The sequence below is a fragment of the Ovis canadensis genome, chromosome 7 (genome assembly GCF_042477335.2).
Source record: "Ovis canadensis isolate MfBH-ARS-UI-01 breed Bighorn chromosome 7, ARS-UI_OviCan_v2, whole genome shotgun sequence".
Taxonomy (NCBI): domain Eukaryota; kingdom Metazoa; phylum Chordata; class Mammalia; order Artiodactyla; family Bovidae; genus Ovis; species Ovis canadensis.
This window is the reverse complement of record NC_091251.1, coordinates 91,050,009-91,063,491: the sequence shown is the minus strand read 5'-3', so window position 1 is coordinate 91,063,491 and position 13,483 is coordinate 91,050,009. Positions and strand designations below refer to the sequence as shown.

Below are 13,483 nucleotides of genomic sequence, written 5' to 3'. Positions count from 1 at the left end.
CTCTGGAGGTGCCAGGACATTTGCGATGGCGTAGAAGTCCTTTCCCTCTTCTCTGTTAGGCTTGTAGACACTGCCCAGGTTTAAGATGCCCCCTTCTCTGTTAGGCTTGTGGACACTGCCCAGGTTTAAGATGTCCCCTTCTCTGTTGCCTTTCCTGTTGTACCCAGTTGAACTGACCACACTTTCCTGGTTCCCCAAGATACCCCCAAATAGACTTCCCTCGTGGCACCTGCAACATGTAATTGTGCTGACTTTTCGACTTCCCTCTAGAAGTGGAGTGTGTGGCCTTTGACTTCCTAAGTGGTGCACAGAGTAACATGAGCACTCAGGAAATGTGACCTTTGTCCCTGCTGAGACTCATCCTAACGTGTCCTGCTGCTGTTTCTGTAGAAATCGTGGATGGGAATGTGAAAATGACACTGGGCATGATCTGGACCATCATCCTCCGCTTTGCCATCCAGGACATCTCCGTGGAAGGTAGGCCTTCTGCTCTGCTCCGAGCTGTCCCCGGGCGTCCACGTCTCCCATGCCTTCACCGTCATGCCTTCCTCCCTGACCCATGGGGCAGGAGGTCCTTCATCACAAGCTGCATCCTGGGCTGCTTACCCATCAATGGCGTCCTTGCTCTCTCCTAGTCTACAGACAAGTAAAAGGTGGCGTGCCGGCCCCTATAGCTGCGTTGGCCCCCTCACTTTGAGAAAGCCCAAGATGGCTGTGGGGAGGTGTATTGGAACCACTGCTCTGGGGTTGTTAAATCCCAGAGTAGGGGTGTAGCAATCAGGAGAGAGCCATGAGACAGGGCCTCCACTTTGCTCCCATAGCACCCCCTGGTGGCCACCTTGCACGTCTGCAAGGGGCCGCCATGGTCTGGGGCCGTGGTCTCTCTAAACTTTTGGTTTCACACTCCCGCAGTTTTTGACCTTTATGTCTGATAGGTGTGTATTTATTTTTCAGTAAATTATATTCATGTATGTCTATATCCTGGAGGAGGAAAGAGCAACCCAATCCGGTATTCTTGCCTGGGTAAATTCCCGAGTATAGCGGGGTCGCAAGAGTCAAACATGACTTAGCGCCTAAACCACCACCACCGCCACCATTGCTATTTCAAACACATCAAACCAAATTTTTAAAAGATGAGATGGAAATATTTTTAAAATACATTTTAATGGCCTAGAAATTAATTTTTAATGACAACAGTGTGGATTAAATTGCTTTGTTATGGGAATCTTGGTTTGACACTTAGTGATACAGCAATGTGAAAGTCTTACGTTTGGTTTATAGATACCTGGTATTTAGGGCTGAAGCGACTAAATAGATACCCACAGTAGTTGCTTAGGGTTCTTGTTAGTGATAATAGATATAAATCTGGTTTTCAAATAGCTTTCTTGATGAGTTTATTCTTTTGGGTAGACTTCTTGTCAGCTCTGAGTAAATTGTTGTTTTTATCTTGTAACTGAAAAGAGCTTGAACTAAAAGCGGAAGCATTAGCTTTGAAGATTTTTTTTTAATCATTTTCTTGTGCTTGAATTACTGTATTATCTCGTTTAGCGTCATTTTAAAGTCCATTTTGTGAACTGAAACCCACTTCACTGAGTACTGTGAGCTGCTTTTCACAGATGTGAACACACGGGGGCAGTGTGGTTCGTGGTCCTCCTGGGCCAGCAGCTTCTGGGGCCCCCTCGGATACCTGCCTCACTTACTGACACCCGTGTGCTTTACACAGAAGCAGTGTCAATCCATGCGTTAAAGATGAGGAGACCTTGTTTTTTCTTTTTAGATGAAGAGTAAATGTGACTAGGAGTCCTAATGCTTTCTTCTTACATGACTGTGTGCAATCCACAGGGCACACGGGCCCTCCCTGTCTGAAGAGTCCTGGATTTCAGATTTCACAGACCAATCGACCCTTCCTCCCCAAAGTGGCTGCCCGACAGAGGTTGCCGACTTAATTTTGTGTTGTTGCCATTTCTTTGCATAAAAGAGAGTGAGGGGGAGAGAGTCTGAAAGTTTGAAAGGCCATTTTCTCATTATTTTAATGTATCAGGTGGCGAGTTCTGAAATGATTCTTGGCTTACTTCTCTGTGTCTCAAATAACGTCTCAAACTTTGTCCAGGAAATAGATTTGATGGCCTAGTAGCAGCAGGGTTGAAATCTCGGAGTCTCTGTGTGGACCCCTGTGTGAAAGAGCATGGACCCTGTGGTCACAGGGGTCCTTGAGGAGCCCACACCCTCCTTCCACCAAGCCAGCCTCTGACCTCTCTGCCCGTCTTCCCCTTCCCCACAGAGACTTCAGCGAAGGAAGGGCTTCTCTTGTGGTGTCAGAGAAAGACAGCCCCTTATAAGAACGTCAACATCCAGAACTTCCACATAAGGTGCGTGGCAGGGGGCTGAGGGGCTCTTGCAGAAGCCAGGCTGCTTTCCCCAGGGTCCCCTGGGCCCCCTGGGCTGGGTCAGTCTCTGCTCTGGAACAGAACACAGAACGCTGGGGAAAGAGTCGCTTTTCTGGAAAGGGAGCGTCACCCTTCGAGGCCCGCTCCGTCCCGGCTGCTGCCTGATACATCTTGGGCTGATGCTCTTGGAGCCCCCTCAGGAGAGTGTCAGGGGAGTTCCAGCCTGGGGCTCTGAAACAGAGCAGTCGAGGGCCCCAGATCTTGGTGGGGGGCTGGGGTGGGACGCGACAACTGAACCCCATGGAGCCTTAACCCGGTGCCTGGGATTGTGGCAGCAAGCAGGTTCCTTCCCACTCTGTGTTCTCCCAACTCCTGCTCCGAGGGGTTGTGGGTTCATTTCTGGAAAAAAAAGGAGACCCCTGCTTGGCACTTTGCCCTGAGTGCTTGGCCCCACTCACCCTCTGGCCACCCCCCACCACCTCTCCCCGGGCAGCTGGAAGGACGGCCTCGGCTTCTGTGCCTTGATCCACCGACACCGGCCCGAGCTGATCGACTACGGGAAGCTGCGGAAGGTTCGTGTGCTCGCCTGACCCTCCCGCCCGGCCCCCGCCAGCTCCCACCCAGCTGGTCCGCCCCTGGGGTGGGTGGGGGAAGGGCGGGACTGGGCCCCCTGCTCTGAGAGCCCACAGCCCAGCGTGAGAGCATGTCAGTCTCCTTGGACTAGCCGAGGAGACGGCCCCTCTGGAAGTAAGAGGAGAGCACCTTCCGTCAGGGCCGCTTGAGTTTGTATGTGCTTGCCAACATGCCCAACCTGCCAGGAAAGGTATCAAAAGCGCCACAGAAATTCTGTTAGGGTGCTGAGATCCTAAGTGGCATTTCCCCGTTCTGGTTTTCTGGGTTTCCCAAGGTGCGTGCATTACTTTCATAATTTTAGATACTGCACGTCCTTAGAGACGTGTATCCCAGCCTTGTTGGGGTCGAGCTGCACAGTCCTGGGCAGGTCCCCACCAGGGATCTGCTTTCCCTCCTGGCCGAAAGTTGGAGGGGGTTTTGTTGCCGCTTGATTTCACTTGTGCTTTCGGCATGTGAAGTTGCTGGGGGATTTTCTTGCGTCTGTGTGGAGGAGCAGACCGGGAGGCGGGAGCTGTGTGTCTAGCTTCATGGTGGTTCTTAGCGTCCAGGCTGGTTAAAGGACACTGGCCTGACCTTGGAGAGGGCCGTCCAGGACACTCTGACTGGACTCACCACCCTCCCTCTCAGCCCATCCCGGCACGAGAGGCCTCATGGAGCAGGCGTCCTGGGAGAGACCAGCCTTGGTGCCCTCCCCACCCCACCCCAGTAGACGGTCTGGAGCTCGGGTTGGAATGTCCCCTGTCGATGCTTGGATCTCTTGACAAAAAAAAAGGCTTCTAGGAATGACCGTTCTGGTTTTTGTCTCCTTGACCTCAGTACTTTGAGATCTTGGTGTTCAGTCAAGTTCCCCACCTTGCCTGTGCCCACCGTGGCCACGCCAGGCTTGATGTTGCAGGTAGAGGAGCTGCTCTGTGGCATCAGACCCTCTGTTTAGGGGGATGTGTGTGTGGGAGAGGGCTGCTGAAAAGGATTTGTGAGGGGAGAAAGGAGTCAGGTGGAGTTTCCCACACTCTCCAGAGATCCTAAGTTGGGCCTGAAGCTTGAGGCTGGGCCCCTGCCTGCCTGGAGGGGAGTCTGCTGACTGGCCCTGTGGTAGCTGTGTCCAGGTATATGTGGACGGGGACTGGCTTACCTCTTAGGGGATGGGGAATCCCAGCCCTCTAATTCAGCCACTTTGAAAAGAAAAAAAGCAATTTGAGAACCCACCACCACCACCCCGCTCCCCACCACCCCAGCTGAAAAGTGTGCGGCCAAACCAAACAGGGGCCGAGGTGGGGGAATCCTGGAGGTGGAGACTTTTTTAAAGGGGTCATCATCATAGTTCTCCCAACTGGTCAGCGGATGCACTGTGGTGACGGGAGTGTGTGTGCCTGGGTCCCTGCGTGGGGGTCTAGGGAGGCAGCACCCAGTTAATGCCCAGCTGTTCCCCAGCCCTGTGTAAAGCAGGGCCTGTGCTGACTGGCTCTTCAGTCCCACCCCACACACCCCCGCCCTGACTCCAGGAGCCTCAGCCGTTTGGGGAGGCAGAGTCCAGGGGCCTCTGTCTCATCCCCGGCCAGCTCTCTCCCCACCCTCTGCCCTCTCCGTGTCTTTTCATTTCTCCCGGCTCATTTCTCTGTGTTTCTCTATGTCTTCTCTTCTCTTCAACACAGTAGCAACAGTGATAGTAGAATCCTAGCACAGACCTGTTCCCACTGAACCGTGGACTCTTTCCAGAAAGCATAGAGGTTGCCAGAGCCTCTGGAGCTTGGGAACAGGGGGAGCCAAGGGCTCTGACCAGGGAGCACTTCCTTCGGTGGGCGTGGGGGCCTGGTGGTCCCTGGGAATCTGGTAAGGCAGGGGCGTGCGCACCTGGGGCCTGAGGGTGGCCTAAGGCCTTGGACGGATATGACCGTTGCCTCTTGGCAGTGGTTTTTATCATTCTGGAAACTGTCAGAAACTTTCCCAGAAGGACTCCACCTTCTCTATTTTGAGCAATTTCTTCCTGAAAGTGTCCCAAATGAATGGATGTATCCTTTCGTCCCCTTTGATTCTCACCTTAGCAGATGCAGAAGCTGAGTTGCAGGCTGACAAAGCCACTTTGCTTTAGGTTAATCTCAGGAACCAAGAAGAGAGTGGGAGGTCCAGCCAGGAACTCTCTCTACTAAGTTGTGGCTCTTTTCCCACATTAAGTTTTTGTTTTCAATCTGGTCAAATATACATAATATCAAAAATACCACTTTTAGAGGGGTGGGAGGGAGGGGATATTTACATACAGCTGGTTCACTTTGTTGTACAGCAGAAACTAATACAACATTGTGAAGCAATTATATTCCGCAATGTTTTTTTTTAAGTACCACTTGAAGCATTTTTAAGTGTACAGTTCAGTGATATTAAGTATATTCACACCACCACCATCCATCTCCAGAACTCTTCCTCTTGCAAAATTGAAATTCTGAAGCCATCACACCGTCACTCTCCAGTCCTGCTTCTGCCAGCCCCTGGCAAACCACCATTCTGCTTTCTGTATCTAGGAATTTAGGAGTAGGTACCTATGTAAGTGGCATCGTATAATATTTGTTCTTTGAGTCTGGCTTATTTCATTTCGCTTAATGGTTTCAAGGTTCATCTTCGTTGTAGCACATATCAGGATCTCTTCTCTTTTTTCCGCAGAATAGTATCCCCTGTCTATGTATCTGTCCATGAACGTTTGTGTTATTTCCACCTTTTGGCTATCGTGTATAATGCTGTTATAAACATGGATATACAGTTATTTGAGTCCCTGTTTTCAGTTCTTTGGGATATAGACCCAGAAGTGGAGTTGCTATGTCATATAGTTCCATGTTTAACTTTTTGAGGAACTTCCATACTGTGTTTCCATACCAGCTGTACCATTTTACAGTCCCACCAAACAGTGCACGAGGGTTCTGATTTCTCCACCTCCTGACCAGTCCCTGATAAGTTTTCTTGAGAAGGGCAGAAGCCAGAATGTAGTCAGAAGTCTGTGGCTATTTGAAGGAGTCCCCAAATTTCATGGAATGTGAGCACCAAAGGGGCTTGAGAGCTCCTAGTCCAACTTTTGAGTAACAGATGGGGGGACTGAGGTTAAGTTATTTGCCAGTCCAGCTGGCTGGTGGCAGAGCTGAAACCAGAAGTCAAGACTGATGGCTCCCAGGCCAGTGCCTCTGTTTCAGCTTGCATTTCTTAGCAATTCTTTCTTGGGCTGCAGGCTAGTATTCTTCACTCTATTTCTTTGACAAAGAAACTGCAACTTGACGAGGAAAGATGGCATTTTAAGCCCCCCAGCTAGCAGATCCTGGTCATGAGGCCAGACTTCTATACCCAGAGCTAACTCCTGAGGACTGAACCAGAGAGGGGCCACAGCAGTACCCCCTTGCCCCCTAGTCTTGATGATCATGCAGGTGGGGGCATCCAGAGACTTCTTGTGCTTCTCACTCGCCTCTTCTACCCTAGGATGACCCACTGACAAACCTGAACACAGCTTTCGATGTGGCGGAGAAGTACCTGGACATTCCCAAGATGCTGGATGCGGAAGGTGAGAGGCCCTTCCCTCTGAGCCTTTGGCTTTTCTCCCAGCTGCATCCAGCGGCCAAGGGGCTGGGCCTTGGCACTCTGGGGCCAGACGAGAGAAGGCCTGGTTCCTGGGATCTCTTCTGGGGAGCCTGGGGATCACTAGTCGCTCAGGGATTCCACAGATAGATACCTTGAGATTCGGAGGGGGAGGTGGTAGCTGGTGCCGAAAAGGGCTGCCTGAGGGTGATGCTTATCTTGGTCTTGGAGTTGGGGTGGTGGGTGTTGGGGTGGAGCACAGTGGTCCTTTGTTGTTTAGGGGAGAGAAAAAAGTTTATTTACATGTGCTTCATGTACACACATAGGAGCTTGCAGTGATGGGTAATTTAAAGAGATGATTTGAGTTTGAAGTCTATATGCATATCTAACTTCACAGGGGAAAGGGAGGGAGAGAAAGAACACTTATGGACATGCTAATGACTTTTTGGAAAGATGAATGGACCCTTAGGAGAAGAGATGGAAGATACAGTTTGTGACAATGTCTGTCAAGTTGTGGGGATATTTTCCAATGTGCAAAAGAAGGGAGAATAATATAAGGAACTTCCATATACCCACCGTCCAGATAAAACAATTATTGAGATTTAGTCACTTTTTTTTTTTCTTTTTGTCTTCTTTGTTGAAGTATTTTAAAACAAATTCCAGAAACATCATAGCATCTCACTACTACGTACTTCAGAATACAGACCTTAAAAATAGAAATATTTTCATTCTATTTTTCAATCATAAACTAATTTTCACACCAAGCAAATTGACAGTAATTCTTGGATACATCTGCCACTTGGTTCAAAATCAAACTCTCCCCATTGTTTCTCTTTAGTTGGTTTGACCAGAGTGTGCCTGTGGCATTTCATTGTTCTAGTTCTTGTATCTTTTCTGATCTGTAGCATTTCCCTCTTCCCTCCAACGCCTTTGGCTCCTGGCATTGAGCTTGTAGCCTGATGACCAGCTGTTCCGAGCACCCGATTCTCTGGTTTGTCTCGTTTCCTTCCTCAGGTACCATTTCACTCGTTTCTCTACCTCTTGTGTTCCTGTAACTGGAAGTTGATGCCAGATGCTGGTTAGATCCAGGCTCAGCATCTTGGCAAGAAGACTTACGGTTCTGAGAGCTGCTTTTCCCATCACATTAGGGAGTGTATCATGTGTTCACCAGCTGGCTTTAACTCCAGATTTTTCTTGACAGACATCGTCGGAACCGCCCGCCCGGATGAGAAAGCCATCATGACTTACGTGTCCAGCTTCTACCACGCCTTCTCTGGAGCCCAGAAGGTACCTGGGGCCCCTTGCTCCTTCCTTGCCCAGCGCACCTCATGCCTGAGCCCGATCCATGCCCTCCCACCCCTCCTCTCCCCGGCGACAGGGTCCGGACGGTCTGTCTCTTCAGTAGCGTCAGTCCCCGGTGCCAACGTGGCGTGTCATATTCTTGCTCAGCTCCTCTCTTACCCACCCCCCACCCCACCCCAGCCTCTCTGCTTTCGCTCATCTTCCTCTACCTGCTGTCTCAGAGAACACTGGGAAAGAGCTCACCTTCTGGGACCCAGATGGCAGACTTTAGCAGGAAGGGGCGGCAGGGGTGAAATTAACCAGGAGGTGCCTGGAAGGCACCTTGGGCAGTAGCCCTCCTTGCCCACCTCTGCTGAAGCTATGGCTTTAGCAGAGCAGCAGGGTGGCCCTTAGGGAGGAAATCTGACAGGGGCACCTCCTGTCTTCACTGACCTGTCCTGCAGCAGTGTCACGAAGCCCCTCCCTTTGTCCCGCTCACAGCTATGGTTTAGCCAATCTGTCCACAGCCCCCTTGGTCCTTTTCACCTTCTATATCTCGCCCAGGGCCCCCATGCAGGGTCAGTACATGAGGGAAGGAGGGAGGGGAAGGCCGGGCAGCTGTGAGCCCTGCCCATGTCCTGACCCAGTATCGCTCAGGGAGGTCTGAGGTTCCAGGCCAGCGGTGTAGGCTCCGCACTCAAATCATTGACACTGAAGATTTGAATATTTCTGTTAGCCAGCAGCTGACGCCCCTCCCCTAGACCTCCCTCACGGGCAGGACCCCAGAAGCACAGCATCCAGGTTGCTGTGACCACAAGCACCAGGCTTGGCCTCATCAGCTCTGGGCCTTGGACCTGCCTCACACTCAGGCAGATTTCCCGCCCTCTGCATGGAGTTTGAGTGGCCTGTTGTGAAATGCATGATGGGGTGATGCCCCTGGCCCCGCCCCCCTTTGCTCTTTCAGCCTGGACTCTCACACCCTGTCCCGTTTGTCCTGCTAGCATCCCATTTTCTCTTTCTGTCCATTCCCTCAGTGTCTGTCCTCTGTGCTCTCTGTCCACCGTGGCTGTTGGGTTGATTCTGTGCTGTGCCGCCTCCTTCTCCTCTCAACCTCTTCTCCTTCTCTGTGCAGATGTATAGGCACGCTAAGGCCGGATGGGAAGGCCATGTGACCTAATGTTTCATGTCACTGCCACGCCTTCTCGGTGCGCAGAAGGTGAGCTCTCCCTCGGCCTCGCCCGCTCTCCCAGCGCCCTTCTGCCCACCTCTTCCATCCTCTCCGAATACTCCAGCAGCAGCCCCTTGGAACTGCAGCCCTGGAATGAAAGGAGGGATTAGAGGAGACTCCCCCCGCCAACACACACACAACCCTGACCTCTGCAGGAGGACAGGATGCTGTCTGAACTTTGGCCAGGACACTTAAAGATACCAGAGAACGCCCGCTTCTGGATGGCCTTGGGCATCTCTGTCCCCACACACTGGGCATAATGGGTGCCACAAACAGGAAAGAAGTCTCAGCTCTTTCCCTGGACTGAGTTGAAAGCCCTTATCCCAAGCAGTGCAGTTTGGGGCTCTGGTTGTTCTCGTAAATATTGAGGACCCTGTCACTTCTCTCTTTCCCTCCTTCCACTTGAGCAAGACCACCCTCTAAAATTACGCAGCAGTCAGGGCACGGAGAATTCTTTCACCTTCCTCCTGGTGTCCAGGCCCTGGGCTTAGAGTCCTGCCTGATCCTTCCCCTCTGCCAGGGACAGTGGTGCAGGTTGGTTGCACACTATACAAGGATGCCACATGTACATCATAGACCATGAAGATTTGAATATTTTTTACTAAAATAATCCTGGAAATGGCCCTAAAAATGTCTTCGAACAGAATGAGTATGACAGTTTTCTTTTCTTTTTTTTTAGTATGACAGTTTTCTAAAAAAGTGCCTTGCCTTTAAAAAAAATAAAAGCATGAAGTGAGCTAGCAGCAACCCCATCCCCTGCCTGGATGGGCACCATGACCTTCTTCACTTTCCTTCCAGGTATCATGGGCACTGCTTGGCAGGAAACAGCCCTGCCTGGAGGCTCCCTATTCTGGGTGTCCCTGCACCCCCCAGGAGGCCCAGACCCTTCCAGCCTCTTCTCTGGTCTGCATCTTGCTTCTTCTTTCTCTTTGTCCCACCTCTGCTGCTGTTCTTTCTTGTCAACTTATTCTGGCCCCTCTTACACCCCACCTTTTAGGCAGGATGTGAGCACCATCTATCTACTTGCCTCGGGGGACCTCCAGCCCCAAGAACCGCATGGAGTCCTGCCCGCGCCCAGAGCTAGGCTGAGCTCCCTGCCATGGTCTTTCCAACTCTCCTGCAGGATCCTGTCCTGGGCTTCATGCCTGTTAACACTGGCCTTCCCCGTCTCTGGAGCCTTCCCTGTGTCCTGGCTGATGATGCTCGGGAGGGAGCTTGTGCCTGTGTGGGTGTCCGCGCGTGTGTGTGTGTGCGCGTGTGCTCGTGTGTAGCAGCCTGCTATTCTCCTTCCCAAATCTCATACCACCTCCTCCCCATGCCCTCTTCCCTCTCACTCATCTTTGTTGCAGTCATTTCATGCTGCTTTGGTCCATATCTGAGGACAGCGTCATCAGCTTGGGGGGTGTGGGGCTGGGGGTATGGGTGGTGTTCCTTTCATGTCCTGGGTTGGGGGCCTCACCCAGAGTTGCCCCTCCCAACCCACTTCGAAGGATTCAGGCAACTGCTTAGGGCCGAGCAGGCTGGTGGGCTGGACTCTTCCCTCTCTCCCGTGGAAGAAGGAGGAGTCTTTCCTACCCTCTTCCTGTCTTGACTGTCTTATGTCTGAAGCCAATGTGGGAGTCTCCTGAAACCCATGTCTGGTGCCCTGCGTCCTCTCCACTGTCTTTCTCTTGTCAAGCCTTGGGCAGCGGAATTAGAAAGGCAGCCAAGTCTGGAGCACGTGTGCGTGCCTGTGTATATGTGTTTGTGTGCCTGTGTGGATACGAGTGTGTGACTGCCGTTCCTAGTCAGATGAGGACCAGCTTCTGTCTGAGGCATTGGTTTTGGTGCTGATTCCTTCTCAGCTTCTCTCTCTTCCTCTTCTCTGTAGGGATATAGAAGGTGTTGTGAGCAACCGGATTTTGTTTTGTTTGTTGCTTTAATGTTCATGGCCTGTGAACTGTTTCTGAGAAAACAGCCCTTTAGGGTGTGAACTGGATCTGCTGTGGGGTTCTGGATGCTCTTAGAAGTAGATGATGCTGTTTGCATCGTTCCATTTGTCATCTGTTGGTTGCGAATCTTCTAAGGCAAAGAAATCCTGTACCTGCCCTCAGGGGATTCACGGTCCATCTGGGAAAACTTTTAATAAAAGAAGCTCACGATGCTGCGGTCTAATCTCTGCTGTGCTTCAGACCTGAGTGGGGCCAGGGGTGTTGCAGGGCTGTGGGACATGGAGACTTTCTTTCTTTTTCAGTTTTGGCTGTGCTGGCTCTTCATTGCTGCTTAGGCTTTTTTCCAGTTGCAGCAAGTGGGGGCTACATTCTAGCTGCAGTGAGGGCTTCTCATTGCGGTGGCTTCTCTTGTTGCAGAGCGTGGGCTCTGCGTGCTAGGCCTTCAGTAGCCGCAGCTCAAGGATCAATAGTTGTGGCTCCCAGGCTCCAGAACGTGGGCTTAGTAGTTATGGCACACGGACTTAGTTGCCCTGTGCCACGTGGGATCTGACCAGACCAGGGATGGAACCCAGGTCCTCTGCACTGGCAAGCGGATTCTTTACCACTGAGCCACTAGGGAAAGCGCCATGGAGGCGGTCTTGAGTAGGAGACACTTGAGCCTGAGGGTCTTAGGGGTTGAGTGGTGGGGGTGTTCTGCAAATGAAAGGCTCGGGGAGGTTGAGGAAGGCGGTCATGGTTTGTGGGCTTCGTGGTGTGACCATGCAGCCTCAAAGGGACAGCAAGTTAACACTGGTCTGGGTCTCATCCTGCAACCTGGGACAGGGAATAGGGGTGAAGCCAGAGTTGGCGACTGGCGTCTGGGGGTGCTGCTGGCAGGAACACCGGGGCAGGGAGCTCACTTGACATGTGAAGGAAGGCTGAGCCGAAGGAAGCTGTGGGAGGAAGGAAATGGGCAATTCTAGCTAGATTTGGGAATTTTTTGACTAAAAGTGTCGCAGATGAGATCTTCGCGGCATTTGCATGACTCTGGGTGGTGGGTGGCAGAGCCATGGGGTGTCATTTGGCCACATTTGGCTGTTTGATGTCACCAGCATTGAGGTGCTTCCTTTCAGTTTGACCTGGGATAGCAACGGTTTCATTTGGGGGTAGCTAAGTGCTCTGGGAATAATAATCCATAACTTAAAAACCCAGGTCTCCAATATTGTAGGCAGAATTATTTACCGTCTGAGCCACCAGAGAAGCTCTGAGAATACTGGGGTGGGTAGACAGTCCCTTCTCCAGGGGATCTTCCTGACCCAGGGATCGAACCCAGGCCTCCTGCATTGCAGGCAGATTCTTGACCTGAGCCACCAGGGAAGCCCTAACTTGGAAACAACTAATGTAAAACTAAGCACATTGTTTTGTATTACGCTGTTTAGTAATACAAATAGTGGGTCATAAAAAAACATAAAAATACTTTCCATGGAAGGGTCAGAAATTTTTTCCTTTGGTACTTGGAAGTCACCCTTTTGCCTGTTTCCATAATATATTTTCTCAGCCCACTGATGATCTTTGTAAAAAGTCCCCAGAAGGCCCACCTGGAAACTCCCCAGACTTTATCCAAGAGGAGTCCCCTTTGACCCTGGATCAGTCAGCTGGCTCTGAGAGGTGGGTGAGGCTCTTGAGGCCCAGAAGGCACGTCTTCCAGAATCCCATGAACATGTGGGCCTCATTCAGTCCATCAAGTCTGCAAATTGACCCACAAATCAAAGTTTATGTCTTCCAAGCTCAGGATCTCAAGATGAATCAGAAGATAACAAGGTGAAGGCAGGCTTGATCCGTTAACCGTCGCAGCAATGTTGACTCTTGCCTGCGATTCTTACCCGCTCGGTCAGCACTTTGGGCCCGGGACTTTGCAGCCGCCCCACGTTCTTACATACATGTCAGCATACAGGAGAGCGTGGGCCTGTCCTGTGGTCCCCCTCCCCAGCCTTTGGGAAACAGCTCTGGTGACTTTGGGCAGATTCATGGGGTATGTCAGCCAGTGCCCAGGACCCTACTTGTTCTGTGGCCTTGCATCTTCTGAGACAGGTCCAGGGAGGCATTTCCCTCCTTGTCACCTCTTGGGCTTCCCCACGGTTGCCTGTAGGTCCTTAAGAGGAAGAATGATCAGTTGGGGGTTCCTGATTGTCCTATTGAGAAGTGGCTTTAGCATCTCCAGGACAGAGTTAGGTGGCGGGGCCGGGGGTGAGGGTCTAAGGATGTGATGGCTTGTCTCCGTTTCTTGAGACCTGGGACTCCCAGCTCCTCGCTCCCCGGTCAAGCCAAAGCTGCCCTGCTGGAGGCCCGCCCACCCTGACACCCTGCCATGGAGGGTCAGTGTCTTCACTTTGAGCTTGAAAGGTCCTTTACGGTGATCTCATCCTGCCCTCGTGCACATACCTCCCAGCACAGTCACCCACGAATCACGTGATCTGGTGGGCGTGTGTCCTATT

The 13,483-nt window shown here is 51.7% G+C and overlaps 1 protein-coding gene across 3 annotated transcripts in view; it reads left to right on the top strand.

The window, feature by feature from the left end:
• The window catches only part of ACTN1 (actinin alpha 1), a 95,683-nt gene that overhangs the window by 65,305 nt on the left and 16,895 nt on the right, over positions 1–13,483 (top strand). For all 3 annotated transcript variants that reach the window (XM_069595127.1, XM_069595128.1, XM_069595125.1), the window contains exons 4-8: positions 391–477; positions 2,282–2,369; positions 2,881–2,959; positions 6,474–6,555; positions 7,771–7,856. In XM_069595127.1, the coding sequence (XP_069451228.1) occupies positions 391–477; positions 2,282–2,369; positions 2,881–2,959; positions 6,474–6,555; positions 7,771–7,856 (422 nt within the window). The remainder of the gene's footprint in view (positions 1–390; positions 478–2,281; positions 2,370–2,880; positions 2,960–6,473; positions 6,556–7,770; positions 7,857–13,483) is intronic.